Below are 22,008 nucleotides of genomic sequence, written 5' to 3' on the forward strand. Positions count from 1 at the left end.
ATAATTAAAGTGGAACACTTGAAATAAATTCCTCCGTTTTCATTTCATTCTAATAAAAAGTCTTAAAATGCATAAAGATTAAGAGCAGGAAATCCATGTTTAATGAACCATTCATGTATACATCCTTTTAAACCTACTCTAAAGCGACTTAATACATTATTTTTTAACAATAGTCCAGGAATCAGGTTCCAAGCATGGCAGATCATTGTATTCTCATGTGCTTGAAAAAATACATGTTGCTGAAACTAGGACTTTATTGGGCCTGACCAAATTTTGGCCTTTCTCAACTCCAACCCAACTTTCCCTTCTAGCTTCTTACCAAACCAAATAGAATTTCAAGCAAAGATTGAGCAATTTTTTGAGATGGTGCTAAAGGGCAGTCAATACTTTTGAGCAAAAGGGACTCTTTACCCATAATTTTACTTCCATACATTCCTGCCATTAGCAGCTCTACTCTGAAACATGTAGGCATATTTTAAGGCAAAGTTGCTGGATATGTTTTAAAACTATTTCTAATATCATTCTGGAGGCTGGCAATGTATCAAAGTATCAGTACTCCTGTGTTTACCTTCAAGGAAGGATGCCAAACCAACCAGGCCTTCCAGGTGGCTGTCCACCCTGCAGGATGCCAGACCACCAAGAGGATGGCAAACAGGGTGGAGTTACTTTCCTTGTCTCCTACAGCTGGGCACACAAATGCATATACAGCATTAGCATGGCTGGGGGACAGAAGAAGTGCCTAAGTAAATGGAAAGGAATAATCCTGCTTGCATACAATTTCATGTTTCATAGGGACTTATTGCTAGCCAAAACTTGCAGGGAGGAGAGTGGATGAGAAGAAATATCTTTTCCAACCAGGATAAAAGCTTTTTCAGATTCTCTACAACAGTGTATCTCAACCTGGCAACTCTAAGAAATGTGAACTTTAAGTTGTGGAAGTTTGCAAAATTTACATATTTAATTTATTTTTTATCCCACCTTTATTATTTTGTAAATAATTCAAGGTGGCAAATATATATAATATCCGTTTCTTCTATTTTCTCACAACAATTCTATAAGGCAGGTTGGGCCAGAGTGACTGGCCCAAAGCCACACGCCTAAGGTGGGACTAGAACTCATAATCTCCTGGTTTCTAGTATGGTGCCAACTACTAGAGCAAGCTGTCTTACATGATACCCACACTGTAGATATCAAGATTGCTTCTGCCATATTTGTTGCCACAACTCTTTTAAATATTTATAACAGGTGAATTTTCATAGGTGAAAAAAAAATGGACATTTCTGAAGTTTTAGAACAGAAAACGGTGGCGGGTGGCAGGTGTGGAGGAGAGGGAAAGAAAGAAGGTGAAAGGTAGGTGATTTGTACAAGATAGAATTTGAAAAATAATACTTTGAAAATTGTCTCTTAAGAATCAGTTATGTAGGAAAAGAGCATTATATCACACTGGCCCTGAATATTTTCTCATACAGTCTCCACGAGTCTGAATTTTAATTTGCTATCCATCTCTGTCTCTTTTACTTTCCCCCCCCCCTAAAAAGTATTTTTCTTTGGGGTTACATGATGGCATTGCAAGCAACAGAATCATCTGTATTGGTGGCTTAGTTTCATTTCTCCATCCTCCGTTGTATTCCAGACATTATGTTGTGCCAAAATCTGTCGGACTGCCACTAAAGATACAGTATTTTGCAGTAATGAGAACTTTTTGTTCCTAAATCTCCAGGTTTAATTACTTCTAATGTAATCCTGTATTTTTCCTTGCAAGAAGGTATCTATTTGCTAATTAAATAAAATGAAAATAGATTGTTAAAAACTGACAAAACAAACTTCTCCAATTAAGCTTCACAACTGCAGACATAGATCAAGACTTTTCCTCATAAAATCACCTCAAACACACACACAAATGCAATTTTGAAAGTTGGAAGCATAAATGTTTTGCTGACACAAAGGAACTGACCAGCTCTTGGATTCCATTTGTTCAACTTTCCATATCAATTGCTACTTTTGTCTCATCCTTCTTCAAAACAGCCTCCTAAATTACTTTCATGATAGAACTTTAATCTACTCTTATGAACAAAACCTCTTTGTTCTGCTCTCAAACTTAATGCAATCCAAACACATTTAAAAGGTTAGGGTTCACCCTCTCCAAAGAACAGTTGTAGAAAAAACATTCTACGTGTGTTTTTTTTCTCACAAACTCCACCATTATCCTGAAGAATAAGTGTAAAGCTGACCACCAGGAAACAGAACTTTCAGTTAGTGAAATCTGAGCATACCCATGAATTGTATCTTTTGATTTATAGTTCCTCAACATCATTTTAGGGCTTATATCGATAGATCTGCCAATGTGAGACCCATCTTTGCTTAAATACGTCTTGGGGGAAAAATCATTTGCAGTTACTCTATTTTTTTTTTTTTTTGCAACTCTACCAAGAATGAATATTTTTGAATTCAAGGGACAACTACAGGCTTCATCAAGCTAATTTACTTTCCAAATGATCCTTTAAGTTTTTAACTTGAAAGCCATAAACAAAATGATACAAATTTTAATGCGGAAAAGCTATTAAGCCACACATAAAATGCCCTGGGGCTGACTGAGACCTCAAGGTCTCACTTTATAACAGTCCTGACCCGACCCGTTCAGCACCCAACATTAGTTTCTCTGCAGGTCTATTGACTCTGCAGGATGGCCAGCAGCAGCAGCACTGTTTCTTTGTATTTTCAATAAAACCCTAATAAATATAGTGATAAAAGCTTTACGTTATCTTAGCAAGAGGATTTGGCAACAACTATCAGGATAGAACCATAAGAAAGGCTGAGCGCCAAAGAATTGAACTATGGTGCTGGAGAAGACTCCTGCGAGTCCCCTGGACTGCAAGGCTATCAAACCGGTCAGTCCTAGAGGAGATCAACCCTGATTGTTCTTTAGAAGGCCAGATCCTGAAGTGGAAACTCAAAATACTTTGGCCACCTAATGAAAGAGCCTAATGCTGGGAAAGGTTGAGGGCAAGAGAAGAAAGGGACGACAGAGAATGAGGTGGCTGGATGGAGTCACTGAAGCAGTAGGTGTGAGCCTAAATGGACTCCAGAAGATGGTAGAGGACAGGAAGGCCTGGAGGAACGTTGTCCATGGGGTCGCGATGGGTCAGACACGACTTCGCAGCTAACAACAACAATAACAATCAGGATAGAGTAAATTGATCTATCCCAGTGCAATTGTGTATGTGCAGTTTGGAGAGGGGGACAGGAATTGCTCATTTGGTCAAGTTTTTTAAAAAAATCATACTGCACCAGTCATACAGGAAATTATTAGAAACACTGTATGAGTGGTGTACAAAATCTGAAGTAATATATGGTTACTGCTGTATTGCTACTTGCATAGAACTTTCTCCAGCAGCTGACTAGTTTTTAAATGCTTATAGGTGGGTGGGATGAACAGATCTATTTACCGCTTCTATGAATTAACAACTTTGAAGCCTAATTGAAGGTGTTATTGGTGAGAATATTATGCAAAATGTGTTTTCACAGAGTGGCCGTGAATCAGACATGACTGATGTTTTACAGACACCAAAGCCGCCATTGATTTTGTTATTTTAAAAAAACAGCAGGAAGTTTTATCTTTAATTTATAAGCCATGTTTCTCATGGGACCTCCCATCTCTGCACAGAGACTCCTCTCAGAGAAGCTACTAAGCTTCTGGTTTCATCACACATTACATATTAAAAAAATAATGCATTACAACAGTTGGGAAGATGGCATCATAAAGAACATTGCCAACTTTCAGCATCATCTTTGATACTGTACTTGATGGGTGCTTGGAGAAATGGGGGGGGGTGTTAGTAGTATTCCAATAGACTGGAGCAAAGAATAGCAGCCATTCTGTCAGTAGAAAATCCTTTCTCCACCCCAACAATCATTTTGTGAACATCCACAACACTTTCCCAAATGAAACAAGCAACTCAAAAATGTTGGGGGTGCCTGAAGATTTATAAACTGTCACTTCACATCTTCAAGCAAGAATCTATCTAGTCCTGGGAAATATTTTTAGCACTGGAAAACCAAATGCCTTTGATGATATGTACAACTGTCTACAACAGGGGTAGGCAACCTCGGCTCTTTTATGACTCATGGACTTCAACTCCCAGAATTCCTGAGTCAGCATGACTCAGGAATTCTGGGAGTTGAAGTCCATGAGTCATAAAAGAGCCGAGGTTGCCTACCCCTGGTCTACAGTGTGAAAGGGGAGATTTAGTTTATCTATTAAGTCAAAAGCATAGTGTTCCAAATCTATTTCCAGCCAGGCTTTGTATTTAGGTTCCTAATGTCCCCAAAGCAAAAGACATTCTCAGTTACATTCCTATCAGGCACACCCAATACTTCACCATGGTTGAGTCTCAAAGGTACTGTCCAAGATACTGTCAGCTCCACAAAAAACATTTCCTTTTGGCATTTAGGATTACATATATTAAGCTCCACTCCTTATCCCACATGTCAGCACATTATAGCCACAATGAATCTGTTTTGCAGAAACCACCATATCCTGTATTGTCCCAAAGAACTGCTCCCATTTTCTTATTCCCTACCATGCATCCTATGTTCCATTGTTCTATCTGCCTAATGATGCTCTTCTTCCAGAAATATTGGTCCATAGCAGGGACCCTCTAGCCCTCAGAGCAATAAAAATTACTTCAGACTCTGAAAATGTTGCCTTCATACCCAAGGATGCTGTTTATTGGTAGTATATATATATTACTCTGCAATAATCCAACAATGTTCCACTCCTGTAGAAGTGAACTACCTCCTGAGAAAGCTCCTTGACTTTCAGCTAGGCTTTGCTCTTAGCAAAAACCCCAGTTAACTACAGCAGCTTCTGCCTTTTAACAACGCAGGGGTGAAAAGCACACATTTTCCAGATCCTAGTCTGACCCTGATAAGGAGCTTTAGATAAAAACTAACAAAACAAAGTCAGAGGCATGGAAGTGGAAAAAGAGAAACACTATCCCCGCCTGAAATAGGCAGAAAAAGTAGATCCAGCTACCCCACCGGTTGGACAACCACAATTGGTCTTCTTGGCCCTACAAAGCCTGCTCTCAGAGCCAACTATAACCGTCATCTGAACAAAGGCCCAGCCTTCAGTTCAGAACACACAGACACACAGAAAGAAAGGGATGGCACCTCAGCAATAGTAAACACTTTGAGAGGTTTGAGGAATTCAAGTGCCGAGAGTGACCTTTCAAAAATGAGGCCAGCCAACCTCCTGTCAGCCAAGCTCCAGGGGAAAAAAATGGGGCCACAGACTAGAAATGAAATAATGTCTGCTCTTGGAATTGGGAGAAGGGAAGGAAGCCTACAGTAGTTTAGCACATGAAGAATCCTCCACACAACCAGGATTGCAGTAACCTCCTCAGTTGCTTTCAAGAAAGAGAGCAGGAGCACACAGAGCAGTCAGCAGGTTATGTGTGCTGGCCCTCCTTTTTTTACAAGTATAGGGAGGAAGAAAAGAAGCAGTGCTATTGCTTGTCTCCCTCCAGGTAGCAACTAGTGTAGTGTAAGATCCCCAGCAGATTCATCCAAAGATTGGATTCCATAAGGGCTCCTCACTTGGTGAGTGCTTGGTTACACTGCCCACATACGAAGACAGTCTCCCGCTGGGCATCCGGGGCTGCAATTAGAAACACCAATCAGAATTTCAGCACTAACCACAGCTCATGTAGCCTTCCCACTCACTATAGGTAGTCCTCGACTTACAACAGTTTATTCAATGACCATTCAAAGTTACAATGGCACTGAAAAAAAGTGACCTATGACCGTTTTTCACACTTATGGCTGTTGCAGCACCCCTATGGTCACACAATCAAAATTCAGTTGCTTGGCAATGGGCAACTGCAGTGATTCACATTAACAATTGTGGCAATAAAGGTTGTAAAATGGGTCAAAATTCACGTAACAACTGTCTTGCTTAGCAATAGAAATTTTAGGCTCCACTGTGGTCGTAAGTCAAGGACTACCTTTATGCCTTTCCAGGCTTGTCACATCTTCAAAACATCTATTATCTCCCACTATAGCAGGTCCCAATTTCCCCTGACCTCCAATGGGAAAGGAAAATACCCACTCACAGGACTTTTACCTAAAGGATTCTCCTTTCTGTCCCATCTCTCTCTCTCTCTCTCTCTCTCTCTCTCTCTCTCTCTCTCTCTCTCTCTCTCTCTCTCTCTCTCTCTCTCTCTCTCTCTCTCTCTCTCTCTCTCTCTCTCTCTCTCTCTCTCTCTCTCTCTCTCTCTCTCTCTCTCTCTCTCTCTCTCTCTCTCTCTCTCTCTCTCTCTCTCTCTTTTTGGGGGTGGTGGTGGTGGTTATTCACTTACCTGTAGCCCCCATGTAGCTCTTGGGAATTTTGAAAGAACAGCACCTGGAGCAAAAACTGTTCCCACAGTTACTGCAGCTTCGCTAAAGAAATAAAAGACGCAAGAAGATGAGTGAGTGAGCAGGCTGCAGAGTTCAGTCTGAGATCCACAGAAGATGATGAAGCAGGTAGAGAAGCAAATGGAACAAGCCAGGCAGGGAGTTGATGGGCTGGAGAAAAGACTCACCCTCTTCTTCAAGACCGAGAAAGTGGCAGAACAACTTGCACAGTTTCCTGCAACAGAGCAGAAGGATACAAGTAACTATCACATGTAATAACTGCTTTTCCTCGTTTAGTAAACGAAATCAAAATCCGGGCCTTCCTTTCTTTTTCCAACCACTGAATAAAGTCTTTGTTCATCCACGGTTCCATCATGCCATTGATGACTGGATTCATACATAACTCACAAAAATCAAGTCTAGTTCACATTCAACCAGACTAGTCCGGAGTCAGTTTGTACCAAGAAATTCAGAATGAGGATCCTATGCAAGAATGTGAATATGAGAAAATTCGGATTCAGCAAAAACAAAAACAAAACACTCTGAATAAATATGCTCTATTCTTCAACCTGAAACCTTGAACCGGGTGTGGAAATGTAAAAATTCTATATACACAGCGAAATTAGCATTGAGTGAAATACCCACCTACCCAGCTCGAGCCTTAAAATACTCAGGAGGAACCAAAGACATACAGGGCAACAGATCTTAACAGATGAAATAGAGGAAGATTGGTAGAAAATGTCTCACCTTACTGAGTGATTCTGGTCAAATCGCTTTCTCAGAAGACGGTTAAATATAAATCAATTAAGTATAATTAATTACCACTGATTTTAAATTAATTTTTAAAATCATGTTTGATTTTAAAAATCAATTTTACACCCTGACTCCATTATCTTACATCCACACATTTTTGGACCCAGTGCCCAGCCTCTTTTTGTACCCCAAGTTTCTCATACAATGTTGGTGAAATTTAGTGGTACAACTTTTTTTTATATAAGAAATGACTAGTAAAGCAGGCGAACTTAGAAAAGATTAAGTTGGATGCAGTGGAAACTGATGAATTAAAGAGAGTTAAAGTAACTTTTTTTATTTTAAAACATAACTGCACACATACTTTAAAGCAGGTAAAACCTAAAAATATTTTCTTGTGGCCGTTGGGAACCAATGAAACCAGGAAGAGGCATATGTGATTCCTGGCCAATAAAAGTTTGCCCACCCCTACACCAAAAAACACTGAAGATTACTTTTTCTTGGCCCCGATATTTTTGTATACACAGTTGTGGTCAGAATGGTATTTTTTCTGTCATGACCCATGTAAAATTACTCAGTGCTAATTTCCTCTGCAGTAGTTTTTCGATCAAGCCTCCTCTTCTGCCAATACTCTTGAATAATCCTGCTTCATTCCCAACAATATGCACCTCTACGAATAACCTTCAATCACTTCCCCTTTCAGTCCAGTACCAAGGTTGTTGGTTGGGTAGCGTTTGCGCAGCCGTTCTGTCAATCGTGACACCTTGCTACGAATCACTTCATTCTTGCTCATAAAGGGACTGTCAGGAAGGCCAAGCTCAAACTCCCCTGAACCCTGAGAGATGTCATCTTCCTCCTACGGTAGACAGAAATAGGGGTTATGAGGAATGTGGTATACACGTTGTGTGGGAAATGCTCTAAGGCATAAAGATAAGGACATCCTGGAAAGTACAATCCAGAAGAACAGTTCCAAACTCTAGGAAAAGCTGGACCAAGCCTGGAGAAAGGATGGGGTGGCACAAAAACTTTAAAGGTAATCCTCAAAAAAATAAAGGCATATATATGTGTCCCAGGGTAATATTACAGCATCCAATCTGGGCCGGTCACTGGGACCAGAGGTTTAGTTTTCCAAGCTTTTGGACTCATGCTGGAGCCCATCCTCAAAGAACTTCTCTCTCACCAGAACTTTCTCACACACCTTGTGAAAGAGAAGTTCTCTGAGGATAGGCTCCAGCACAAGTCCGAAAGCTCAGAAGACTAAACTTCTGGTCCCGGTGACCATCCCAAATTGGATCCTGTAATCCTTAAACTTGGAAGAGTGGATAAGGAGATGGGATATGATCCAGACAAAAAAAAATGCATAGACTGATTCTTAAGATGTTAGGATTCACAAACAATAAAACAAAAGGGGAATTCACGCTCAGGACTGAGCAGCCCAGTTCTTGCACTCACCATTACAAGCAGCTGAGTCTCCTGTTCTTGCAGCAAAGACAAAAGACAAGAGAAGATGGCCAAAAGACAGAAAACAGTACAGCCCAATACAAGTATCATGTCTTTAAATTTATCCCTTTCTGTTTATAGGACAGCATATTATTTAAAGGTCCCTTTTCTTTCTTGCACATACAAAGAAGTATTTACATCATAGGTAAAGGACCTAACTTGAACCTCTCACTAACCTGAGAACAAGAAGGGTGAATTTATTTTAGTACTTTTTATAGCCACTCATTTCTCTACCTCAATTCTGGTCAATTAATGAGAAATTAAAACCAAAGTAACAAAGAATCCCAAATTAAATTGAAAAAGAAATTTCAACAGCAATCAATATGTGCCAAGGGTTCAAATAGATAATTCCATCTTAATCAATGAAAAGCATCAACAAACCAACCAATAGGGATCACCTAATACCCTGGTCCAAATGTCATGTTTAATCCCCTGGGTTATCAATATTTCCTTATTCCAGTCTTCCCCAACCTGGTATTCACATACAACATGGCCAAGAACTTGGAGTTAAAGTCCAACATCTCTGGAGAGCACTGGGTAGGGGTAAACTGATTTATTTTTCTCATGACAGGCCAATCTAGATCCTCAAACCACAGACCTCAATTGCATCCTTGAATTCATCATCAGGTTCTGCTTCCTCTGCTTCCTCCACACTGCCAGGAGTTAGGTCCTACAAAAATAGTTTTAAGTTATTGTTTAAGGAGCAGGAGTTCAGGAATAAACTTAGAAAATTAGTAAAGTAACAGGACTAAGATGAAAAAATATAACAGAACAGAGAAATTAAGAACTCATTGTCTTTAGACGTAAACTAGCATTGCTTCTGCCTCATAATCAGCAGGGACTTTAAAAAGTCCAGAAAGGAGAAGGAAAGAAAAAAAAAGATGGCAACTCTCCCAGAAGAATCATCCTATAGTATAGGCAGTCCCTGAGTCATCAGATTTTTATGGCAGGGTAGATAAAATCTTATGAAGGGGATTTTAGAATGTACAGATTATTAATTATTTCTCTGCTTTGCTCCTTCCACCAAGTCTTACCTCAGTCCCAGTCAGCGCAGGTGTCCAGTCTGGCAAGACAGTCGCTTCCACTTCTCCAAGATCCAGCTCTTCAGGCTCTGGAGCCACAGGGATGGATTTGAAGCCCAAGCGCTGCTCTACAGCTGACTTTAGGTCCAGCATTACTGGGAACAGAAAACAAGAAATGTCTAGACAACATGAGATTCAAGGTGCTGGTGATGACCTATAAAGCCCTAAATGGCTTGGGTCCGGGATATTTGAGGGAACACCTACTGCTGACATCAAGTTCCCTTCGTCCTGTGCGCTCCCACTTGGAGGGCCTTCTCAGGGTGCCGCCTGTAAAAGACTGCCGGCGGATAACACCCAGCGGGAGGGCCTTCTCAGTGGGTGCACCTACCCTTTGGAACCAGCTGCCCATGGAGCTTAGGACTGCCCCTGACCTTCAGTCATTCCGCCGGGACCTGAAGACCTGGCTCTTTGAGCTTTCCGGCCCAGGCTGAGAGTTCCCCCCCCCCAGGGATCAAATTTAATTATTTTAACTGTTTTTAACTCTTGTATTGTATTGATGTTTTTAAATACTTTGTAAACCGCCCTGAGTCCTACGGGAAAAGGGCGGTATATAAATTCAATAAACTTAAACTTAAACTTAAACCTCCAGAACCTCAGGAGAACTTCCCAAAAGACCAGCTCAAGCTTCTGACACTGGCAGAGCAGCAGCTCATTCACTCCCATCACCAGTCCAAATGCCAAGAAATCAAGTACAGGAAGAAGAGCAACCACCGTCTGAGATAATCATAAAAGATGAACTCATATGCTGCACTAGGCCACTACAGGGATCTTTGATCCCAACTACTGTATTATGTAAAAATATTATTTACATTATATGTAACCCAAGCTACTATGATTTGTTGAAGAAACCATGGATAAAACAAAGCAAGACTGAAAGTGATGTGTGAATCCAATCTATGTTTCGAATGAAGTAAACACACCATGGTCTAATGATCTGTGTCATTACAGACCATTTCACTGTCTGCTACCACATAGAAAAATATAATAAACCCAAAGAGCCAAATACGGCTATGAATGTATTCTCCAGAATGCACTTCCAACACAAAACCTGAACACTGTAATGCCATTCAGTCAAGGTGTATTTTCCCACATACTGATTTTCTGCTACCAAGTAATAAGAGGTCTAAGATTTTTGGTGGACTATTCATCAACTCAGAACATTGGCCGAAGAACTCTGCTAGTTTTGTCAAGTGAGGAGAGAAATATTTCTGGGAGGTTAGCTTCCCTAAATTTTATGAGACAAAGGTACCCAACAGGCCTTTCAGTCGATCACGGGCCAAAAAGGGATCTCTGCAGTATATTTTCTACTGAAAACCTACTGTATCAAGTTATACAAAGAAATGCAACTGGAATGTTGCAGACAGCATCACGTTCTCAGTACGACCCACAAGACAGGGCTTTCTTTCTGAAGATGGATATCCCTTTAGTAACCCATCGGTGAAAAGGTACGTAAGTTACACACCACTGAAATCTGTCACAAGTCTCAATTTTCAACTGTGAAGGATACAATCATTGCCACCTTCCCAAGCAAATGTCACCAAAAGCCCCTCCAAATTTCAGTCCAGCATTACTGTAGCAATCTGTGATTCTGACAACTGCAAAAAACATCTCAACAAGAGGAGAGCAATTAGAAGGTTTCAATGAAATTGCTAAGCTCTGAAGAGCTCCTTCTTAAAATTAGTCAAATGTGTAATGCATTTCATAGGTGTATTAAATATCCGCAGATCATTGCACTCCCATTTTTATTAAGACTCAAATGCTTATTTATCCTACTCCTTGTTCTCTGTTAGTGTGTTCCATATGAAACTGCAAACTGAACTTCTTCAAGTAGAAGGTCTTGCAACGATGAGGCTTCGAGGGTTATCAGAGTTACACTGCAGGAAATGGCATTGCCACCTGGCTGATATGAGCACTAAAAGATGTAACATGGGCCTGAGGAAGCAAAAAATGGATAAACGATTCTTGCTCTTTCTCCACCCAGTCCCTGACCTAAAATGAATCAGTCACAGAATTTGATAAAATGAATTCCTTTCCTTGCACAAGTATCTAGCAAAAAAGGTATCCACCTTGAAAGTCATTTTCAGTAAGCTTCTCCAATTTTCTCTACCAAAGTTCCAATGCAAAGAGAAGTTCATGGGTGAAATGATTTATTTGTTTACATTTTAATTATATAATCATTTACAGATAGCACATTTCCCAAAGGACTCAGTGCTACGTAATGAAATTACAAAAAATAAAAAAATAAATCCTCAACAATCCTGACCAGAACAGCCTAGGACCATCACCAGCACCCATAATAAAAATGTTTTTAAGGTCTTCCTAAAATCCAGGAAGTTGGGGCTGTAGAGGGCAGAGGAAATAGCTTTGAGGGACTGGAGAAAGAACCACCATCAAGGCAACAACCAAATAAAGTTAGGAGTCTGGAGCAAAAAAGTTACATGAGTTAACATCTTAGATAGCTCCTCCCCCACCAGTTCTCACAAAGATAAAGGAAAATGGGGGGAGAGCATATCCAGACTTGTAAAATTCTATTGCTATAGCTTTATAATAAAGTAGCATTGATCTACAAGACACCGGTTACCTAACTTGGTCTACCATGAAGGGCTGACAAGGCCACTTGTTAGGGGGCAAAATATTCTAAAAGGCATGGGGTGTGAATTCTCAGTATCCTTCTCTTAAAAAGACCTGGGGCTGAGCCAGTGGTGGGATTCAACTGGTTCGCACCACTTCAGCAGAAACGGTAGGTAATTTTTTGTTGCCCAGGCTCAGAATGGACTTCCGGAAGTGGCATTCACACAGACAACTGGTTGTTCACATATTTGAATCCCACCACTGGGCTGAGCCATGTGGGGTTTCAAAGATAACAGCCACTACTTTCAACTAGACATGTACACCAACTGGCAGCCAGTGCAGCAATCCAATCCAGATGTTATGCTGTTAAATCAACTGTGCCCAGTTAGCTGACAAACCACTCCACTTTGGACTAGAATAGATGAAGCTTCCAAGTCAAAGGCTGCCTTTATATAATAGGTGCGTGTTATAATAGTTTGGTAACTTACCTTGATAAAATGCCACATTGCCCAAGAAAAGGGCACTATTAAGAAGAACAAAGATCCAGCAGAGGGGCAACAGGTAAAGAGCACAAACTGAACCCATCAGCATCCCATAAAACCTAGGGAGTAAAGGAGAAAAATGGAGCAGAAGACACATAACATACCTGAACATCAGAGCCTTGGTGGAGCAGTGGGCTAATGCCTCCTTAAGTAACACCAGCTGCCTGCAATTAGTGCAGGTTCGCGTCCCACCAGGCTCAAGGTTGACTCAGCCTTCCATCCTTCCGAGGTAGGTAAAATGAGGACCCAGATTGTTGGGGGCAATTAAGCTGACTTTGTAATAATGCCGCTTGGTGTGTGTGTGAAAGCCCTAATAAGCAGGCATATACATAGAATGAAGGCTACTGCTAAGCTTGTAAGCCGCCCTGAGTCTTCGGAGAAGGGCGGGATATAAATGGAATTAAAATAAAAAAAAAAATAAATAAACATCAGAATGACACTTAGGTACCAGTAACTTAGAAATAGGAGGGGGGGAAACAAGTTAAAAACTCCCTAACTCAAATACAACTTCCCATGGAAAACAAAAACATTGGCTCAGCTGTGGGGTGTCAAACTGGGCAACTTCCTCACTTACAAATACTTCTCTTTGCATTGCTTTCTTCACTTTTCCTTGATCTTGCTGCCTTCAAGGGGACATTCTAGTTCCGCAGAACTTTCCCTCTCCTTTGAATTAGCACACTAATAAAACTTTTTAAAATTTAAGTTCTTTTAGCAATATTGTTCTCGTCTAAATTGCTGATACATTTTTGGGGTCACTCCTGTTGTTGTTTTTTCTCACTCTTGATTTCAGACGTTTTAGTAAAATACACATATTTACACATGTTTAATGAAATAAACATAGGCAAAGGAAATTTGTATGTGGATGAGTGAGTGGTAACAGCCAGATTTTTAACTATGGCTATAAAAAACAAGGTTAGATATATTTTTTGTGTGTTTTAATGTTTTAATTGTATGTTGACTTACAACTATAATTGGAACCAGAATTTTGGTCATAAACCATGAAATAGAGGCAACCACATGAACAAATCTGATTTTACAACCATTTTTATGCTAGTTGTTAAGCAATCAGATGATTGTTAAGTAAAAGACAGTCATTAAGTCCAAATCCATTCCCCCAAATAGGTATTTTTTGCAGGAAATTAGAAAACGGTGGGAACTGGCAAAAAACATTATAAATCACAGCCACGTGACTGTGGAATTTGCAGTTGTAAATGTGAGCCAGTTGCCAAGTGCATGAAATGCTGGCATATGACCTTGTGAGGGGGCAGTGTGACGTTTTATGATGACCAGAAGTTCTTTATGAATTATAAAGCACACTTTGTGAGGCTGACATAGCTCCAAATGGTCATTAAACAACCAGTTGTAAGTCAAGAATTACCTTAAATAATATTTATTAAACTGTTTTATATAATGCCGAATTTAGATCATATTTGTAACTTGCCTTTGAGCTTTTTTACGTAAATGAACTTGATTTTTAAATTATTGCCATCAACTGCCAATCTGGGGAGTTGCTAGATTGTCAGTTTAATCAGACTTATTTATTAGCTAAATACAGCTGTATCACTCTTTAAAATCTGGCCTTTTCGTGTGTAGAAAGAACATAAAAAAAACCTAGTGTCTGGGATGGAAAGGAATATGTGAATTTATATACTTGAGAACATTTTGAATGTCAAAGAGTGCCAAAAAGCTACAAAGAGATCCTGGGAGGTGAGCAGAGCTCCAGGAAAGCAGAAGTAGTTTTTTGGAAGTAAGCTCTGTTCATGAAACACTGCCTCTTTGTCTCTACAGTCCCGGCCCATTACTTCACAATTACGCCTTAACGCCCTTGCAGATCTCAGCAGGCACATGATGTATTATATCCAATGCAATGAAATGTTCTATCCAGTTATATCCAATCACATGTATATTCTAATTTGCCTGAATCTATATCCAACTGCTAAGAAAAGCAAGACCAGCAGTGATACATCAGTTTTCACGAAGAGATCCCAACCTTTTCTTCCTCAATGCTTCAATGGCTAAACAACAATTTGGTGAACTGCAAGATGATTTATTAGACTGGTGAAAAAGAAGACTCAAGGAAAATCAACTTAAAGCAACTTATGTCAGGGTGGAGGCCAAAGCAAAAAATGTACAGCTTGTTCTGAGCTGAAAGGGTTGCTCACCGTGGTCCCACGCCAATACTTACTGGGAGGAGACAGTAGGGTTCTCCCAGAAGAAGACACGGTAAGCTGCTTCACAGCCACCACAGAGCCTGTTCAGGAGCACTTCTAATCGGATCAGGCTGAAAAGAAAGGACAACAATTTTAAATATAACTGTGCTGTCTAGCTCACAGCCAGATAGTGACTGCAACATGGAGATTTCAACACCCTAGGCTCACAGAACAAGCTTTCCCCTGCCCTATATTTATTCCAGGGTAATCATAGAAAGTGGTAGAGGACAGGAAGGCCTGGAGGAATGTTGTCCATAGGGTCGCGATGGGTCGGACACGACTTCGCAGCTAACAACAACAACAATCATAGAAAGCAGCAACAGTTGAAAAGCAGAACCCTTGCCCACAGGTAGAAGAAGCTAGGATTAATGTTGCCACCAACAGTTAAATTTAGTCAGCTCTAATAAGTTTTAATTTTTTTTAAAGCACAAGTTCCAAGCATTCCAGAAAAAAATAATACTTTTGTAACTCAAAGATGGGATAAGTTAATACATACTTTTGCCACATGTGCCTTTAGCATGCCTAGGTATCATGTTTCTCCTAATTTTGCACATGCTTCGAAGCCAGATGCTATGAAACAAGGCATGTGTTGTAACAGGAAAGAAAAATGTGCTGTCATAAGACTTTACCTCATGACCTACTGGATGGGGGTGAATATATTGCACATGCCAGTGAAAACCGGATGCAGAAGGTTGCAGATTATTTATGTGTGGAGAACTTTTATCCAAATTTGTAACACTGGATTAGTAATTGGGAGAGTAAAATATCAATGATGACATGCTAAGCTCACCCAGCATGAGTTGGGGGAGACCTGCAGGAGCTTCTTATGCCAGCTAGCCCTAGATTGGCAGTCAGAGATGGGGGTGAAAAAGCAACTGTATCAGTTTCCCAGACTAGGTGAGAGTCAGCATGATCCATTACAATATGGGAGACCCAGATTGCTGAATCCCTGCTGAACTATGACACTTTATTAGGCAATCCTGAACAAGCATCTGCTATAAGCAGAAATTCTTTAGAAGTAACAATGGCAAGCAACTTTGCAGAACCTTTTTGAGGCTAACAATTCCATTCTACACATGCCTACCTAAAGGTAAATCATTCAGATACTTGTAAATAAGTGTATGCAGTATTTTAACATGAATAACACATGCACCTAAAGTCACTCTATTCAAAGAAAAACACAAAATTGTCAAACATAAGTTTTATCATTATAAAAGGTAAAAGGCAGTTGGTATTTAGAGAAGGTGCATAAATAAAATATGGTATTCCATGCAAAGTACTTAAAATGCATTTTTTATTGATTTCACAGCACAAATTATATATTTGGCAAGGTGATAATGCTGGAACCTGGCCAAATTAGTTCCTTATCTAAGAAATGTCCTGACCAACCGCACCGGCAAAAGCATGTATCCTTGCCAACCTCTATTAGCCATCATGACTATGAATTACCCCTACTGCTCTCCTATCCTAATTATGAATTTCTCCCCAATCATTGTGGGAATACAACATTGGGCAAGATGCGTCTTATTCTGATCCAGCACGTCTTATACTATATACTTGGGGGGGTGGGGGGAGTGAAAATAAGGAAGGATCATTAAAAGATGGTATGAACAATCTCAAGAAAGAGGACAAAAGCTAAAATCTCTAATAGCCTTGGTGGAGCAGTGGGCTAATGCCTCCTTAAGTAACACCAGCTGCCTGCAATTAGTGCAGGTTCGCATCCCACCAGGCTCAAGGTTGACTCAGCCTTCCATCCTTCCGAGGTAGGTAAAATGAGGACCCAGATTGTTGGGGGCAATTAAGCTGACTTTGTAATAATGCCGCTTGGGGTGTGTGTGTGTGAAAGCCCTAATAAGCAGGCATATACATAGAATGAAGGCTACTGCTAAGCTTGTAAGCCGCCCTGAGTCTTCGGAGAAGGGCGGGATATAAATGGAATTAAAATAAAATAAATAAAATAAATAAATAATAATCATATGATCATACAATCATATGATAGTCAATTGATGTGCTAAATCTACAATAATTGCTATATACAGTTGTAAACATATCAAATGTTTATTAAAACCAATGATTTAAAAATGCCTCTTCTTCTTTAGTGACTGAAATCAATCCACTATTCTAGACTATCATTGCATACTTTTGTGAAGTGGACAATGAAATTATTTATATTCCCAGTAACTCTCCGTCCAATATAGAGTTACAGACTCAAAGTAATGATATATAATATCCCCAGTGGGTGAAATGATGTAATGCTTCTTACAAACACTAGTCTATGGGGTGGGGGAATCCTCAGAGCGGCAGTGCAAGTAAACATGTAATGGTCTTCCAATGTTTCTTAAGAGAGAAATTCTCCACATGTGCACCGTTATTGGGTTATATTCAATATTGCACAATTCTTGTTTACATCGTATCACAAACAGTAAAGTGTGGGACATACAGCAAGTCATGTGATATCGTATCAGTTTTCTTCAAACACAAACAGTCCCTTCCCAAACTCTTGGAAGACTGGAATAGCCTATAAACCAGCCAGCCAATCAATCAATAACCTCTCAAGTTTGATGCACATGCAACTGTTGACCTCTAAACTATGCCACTAAAAGAGTGCATTTATTGGAATAAGGGGTAGATTGGAGGATAGAACACCAATGTGTCTTCCCTACCCTGCCTCCCACAATAAATACAAATATACACATATTAGGCGGTTCATAATGTGGTTAATTTTTCCTTGAGTGAGAAGGCTGTTCCTCCACCTCTTCGGCAGGTGCTTGTTCACCCTCTCCTCAAAAAGCCATCACTGGATCCCACTATACTGGACAGTTTTTGTTGATCTCTAACCTCTCCTTTTGGGGGAAGGGGGGAAGAGAAGGTAGCCATGCAGCCATTTTTGAGGAGCCTGAGTATGGGATGGAAATGGTATTGGTCACATTTTTAGATTATCTCTGGTGAAAGCAGGATGGGGCTGTGCATCTCTCCTTGCTGTACTTGACCTCTCAGTGGTTTTCAATAGATGGCACCCTTCTGGATACCCTACAGCAGGGGTGTCAAACTCAATTTCATTGAGGGCCGCATCAGCATTGCAATTGCCCTCAGGGGGCCGGGTGGGTGTGGCCTGGGTGGGCGTGGCCTACTGGGTGGGCATGGCTAAAGTGCGTATGGCCTACTGGGTGGGCGTGGCCAGCTCTACATCGTTCGCATCAAGGGTGCCTATGGGGGCCTGGACAGGAGTGGGACAGATCTGAGGGTCTCTGGCAGAAGGAGGGTCTCTGGGCCAGGGCCAAGGCAGTGGGGGCCGTTCCCTCACTGTTTCCAGGATGGCTTCGCGGGCCACATGAAACCACTTCGGGGGCCGGATCTGGCCCACGGACCTTGTGTTTGACACCCCTGCCCTACAGGGATTGGGAATGGGCCACACTGTATTTTGGTGGTTCTCCTCCTTTCTTCAGGGTTGCTTTCAGTTGTGTTGATTGGAAGTGAATGATCTTAACCTCTTCCTCATGTCATGCTACGGGTTTCAGTGCCCTATTTAACATCTGAGTGAGATCCTCTGTCACCAAATCAGTATGTTGATGATACTCATTTGTATATCTTTGCCCATGATGAATTCAGTGATGTTGTTGATGCCTTATCCCAGTTACCCCAGTGCCTGGGGGCTGTGGGGGCCTGGATGGGGAACAACAGACTCTGACTAAACCTTGGCAAGACTGAGTGAATTTGGGAGCCTCCTGATTCTAGGATTTTGCTATATTTGATACTAGATGAGGTTGCACTGTCACAAACAAACCCAATGCACAACCTCCTAGATTTGCAACTCCTCAAAAAACATTAAACAAATTAAGTTACTATAGTGAACTCAACCTATAGAATTTCCTAATAAGATTTTTTTTCTGCCTTTCTTCCAGGAATTCAAGCCAGTACAAAACATTCCCCTCTCCAGCCTTATTGGCTCTGGAAAGCAACTTATATCAAGCAACAGCCCTTCAATTCCATGCTCAAACAATGCCCGAGCCCACCCCCTCTCTCCCAAGCAGACTTACAAGCCTTTAACTTCAGCCACAGCCTCATTTCGAGAAAGTTGAACTTTTCTCACATCTTCTCGCCGCACACTGTGATACCTACGGCGTGCCAGCTGCTCTTCGGTAAGACGGATACGGCATGTTTCCTGTAGATAGCCCAGCATGGCAGGCCCTGAGATTAGCAGGGCACACAGCCCATACCAAGCAGCTACAATGCAAGATGGAATAGATGCAGAGTTTATTAAGCCACCCACAGCTTATCTAATCAGCAGTGGTTTTATTGTCCCCCAATATACTGCCTGATCACAGGAAGTTTCTCTACCAGCTGTCAGTGCAATTTTCCCACCATACATGATGACAAGCTTCTGCCAGTCTTCATAAATGTTTTTTGAACAAAATCATATTCTACTCTCCTCCCATTAACTCAATCCAGTCTCATGACTTCTGGGAAAACGGGTCCCTAGCATATACATCCACCACTTCTCACCTTCACTCAGAGTAAGCAGCAGAAAGTTGACGCCCAAACAAGTAAGTAGAGAGCAGAAGGGCATCTGCCAGCTGTGGAGTGGAAGAAGTCAAACATTTACAATCTCAAAAAGATGCTATTTATTAGTTATTAATTAGGAAGAGTACTGAGGAAATGTGAACAAAGAAGGCTACATAAAGAATTAGAAAGGATCTAGAATCATATATTTTTCCCTGCGATTTCAACCAATTCAAAATTCTTTTTTAAAGTATGTAAAGCCTACATAATACCCTATCTTAAAAATCCCTTATGTTTCCAACATCAATGTGGCAGGAGTTGATTACCAGCAACTGTTTCATCATAGTTTAAAAGCAACTTGAAAAGGATCCTAAGAACTAAGAAAAGGAGGTATAGGAGCTACATGCAATCTCAGAATCACAGCAACTATGATCCTAAAAAAGTGTAGGGTGGTATGGGAAAGAATGCTAAGTTAGATGAGCCTTTTTATGGACTAACAAAGCCTCTTTCTATGGTCTTAAAATGGAATGAACTAACACCAGAAAACCCAGACAAAAGAAACATAATGGCCATAAGATGTTGTACATCCTTTAATTTAAATGTTTAGGCCAGAAAAAGCAAACCTTACAAAAAGAATTTATTCCTCTATTCTCAAGAATGACAACAGGCATAGATTTTGCTGAACTATGACCTAAAAAAGTAGCTGTATAGAAAAGCACTAACCTGAGGAGGAACCACACTCCTTCAGCAACATCCTGCAGTGGTTCCAGGTACAGTTCTAGTTGCTTATAAGACACTACCAGATTAAAGAGGTCCAAGGAAGGAGGCTTAGGGTGAGAGGGCGAAACTTGTTGGGCATCAGACGCTGTGGCGCTGTCTAATCCATTCCCTGTGGACACTCCACCATCACGTTCTGATACCTGCATACTGTAAATATGCATTTGTGATTTAACTTATTTTTTTATTTATTTCCCTGAAGGAAAACTTAAGGTGAACAAAGATCAGTTTTGAAATAATAGTGTTTTGAAACATAGCATTATCTATTAAAACCTAAAATTCAAAGCCTGTTAAATAGTGGAGATTGTAAACACAAAAATTAATGACCAAATAACCATATAAACCAGCAAGGCATTTCACTGCTGTGCCATTGGAGTGAAACATAAATTGCCATTTATCCATGGGCTGCATAGTTCTATAGAAAATTATATTGCCCATTCAGACAATAATGAAGAAATGAATATTGCATGAAGAGGTTGCATGAGAATTTGGTAGAAAGTCCATTGGAAACAAAAAAAGCATAAAATCATATTTACATTTATTAATTTATCATTTCTTTATGAAGAAAATATCTCTTCATAAATATCCATTGCACAGAGGGTAAAGGTAGAAAGAAAATAGCCCCCTATATCATCATCTAACCAATATGCTGACAAGTGCTAACAAGTCCTTAGCCTACGATCTTTAATGTATCAAAAGTTGAAAGGTGCATCTCTGGTAGAAAAAATAAAAATAGACCAAATCACATTCTGCATTATAGTCTAACTGGGCAATCCTGTTACCTGAATCAAATTGCATCAAAACAAGACAAACTCATGACCAATGCTCTTTCATCATCCCAATACATAACATAAAAGACCCTAAATCCTTTTCCAGGAATGAAGAAAGTTTTCAATTTATTCATAGATGAACAGATCTGTGATTAATAACTACAAGATACAAAGAAATCCAGCCATCTGCATTCTCTTCATCCCTGTGTCGTCAACCTTATTTCCCCTTCACCGGCATGAGCATCCTTCCAGGAAGGAAACCACAAAACCCCACAATTTAAGTCTTTAGAGAATACCGATACGATGGTGCAAACATTCCCTATATGGCATCTTTTCCCACCTGACGCCGTCCAGATGCACTGAATTACAGCTGCCAGCATCGCACCCAACATGTCCTTGCCGCGCTGGCGAGAACTATAGGAATTCATCGCATCTAGAGGGTTCAAGGTTGGAGAGGTTTGCTTCAAGGACGGCACAGATTCCCTGCACCAGATCATGGAGACCTACCAGCTACCAAAGCCTCACCTCGATCCTGCTCCGCTTCACACTCACCCCAATCTCAAATCAGGAGAAGGGGCGGAGCCTCTCCAGCGGCTCTGCTCAACTCGACCTCGCCCCTCTCGCAGCCGCCCGGACTTCCTAGCAAGAGAGACCCGGCTGTGCCTAAGCTTCGCTACTCGGCATAAGCTTCGGGAAAGCGGCTGCCATAACCCGCCTATCAGAGGCAGCGAGCCAATCAGAGGCAGCGACCCAATCCGAAGCGCGTGAAGGGTCACACCGGCGGACAGTCCCCCCGGAAAAGCTCACCTTCTATTGGCTAAAAGCGTCTGGTCCTCAACCTATCGGAGTTGGATTTCTTGCTCACGGTAGTGGCAAGTTAAGTGTACAGTTCCTGGAAACGTCAGTGGTG

At 40.8% G+C, this 22,008-nt stretch overlaps 1 protein-coding gene across 7 annotated transcripts; it reads right to left on the reverse strand.

The window, feature by feature from the left end:
• Positions 1–78: 78 nt before the first annotated feature.
• Positions 79–21,799, reverse strand: ZFYVE27 (zinc finger FYVE-type containing 27). Of its 7 annotated transcripts, XM_081328403.1 has the most exons (13): positions 21,624–21,799; positions 20,275–20,478; positions 19,555–19,625; positions 19,089–19,275; positions 15,027–15,122; positions 12,788–12,900; positions 9,681–9,823; positions 9,245–9,316; positions 8,599–8,619; positions 7,858–8,002; positions 6,585–6,631; positions 6,360–6,441; positions 79–5,659 (listed from the first exon to the last, which is right to left on the reverse strand). In XM_081328403.1, the coding sequence occupies exons 2-13, from the start codon at positions 20,475–20,477 to the stop codon at positions 5,595–5,597; spliced, it is 1,245 nt and encodes a 414-aa protein (XP_081184529.1). In that variant the 5' UTR covers position 20,478; positions 21,624–21,799; the 3' UTR covers positions 79–5,594. The 7 variants fall into 7 exon arrangements, with proteins under 7 accessions (XP_081184529.1, XP_081184530.1, XP_081184524.1 ...); XM_081328404.1 differs by lacking the exon at positions 8,599–8,619; XM_081328398.1 differs by having other exon boundaries at positions 6,360–6,631.
• Between the last annotated feature and the right edge of the window lie 209 nt (positions 21,800–22,008).

Source organism: Vipera berus (assembly GCF_964194415.1).
Source record: "Vipera berus genome assembly, chromosome: 5".
Lineage (NCBI taxonomy): Eukaryota > Metazoa > Chordata > Lepidosauria > Squamata > Viperidae > Vipera > Vipera berus.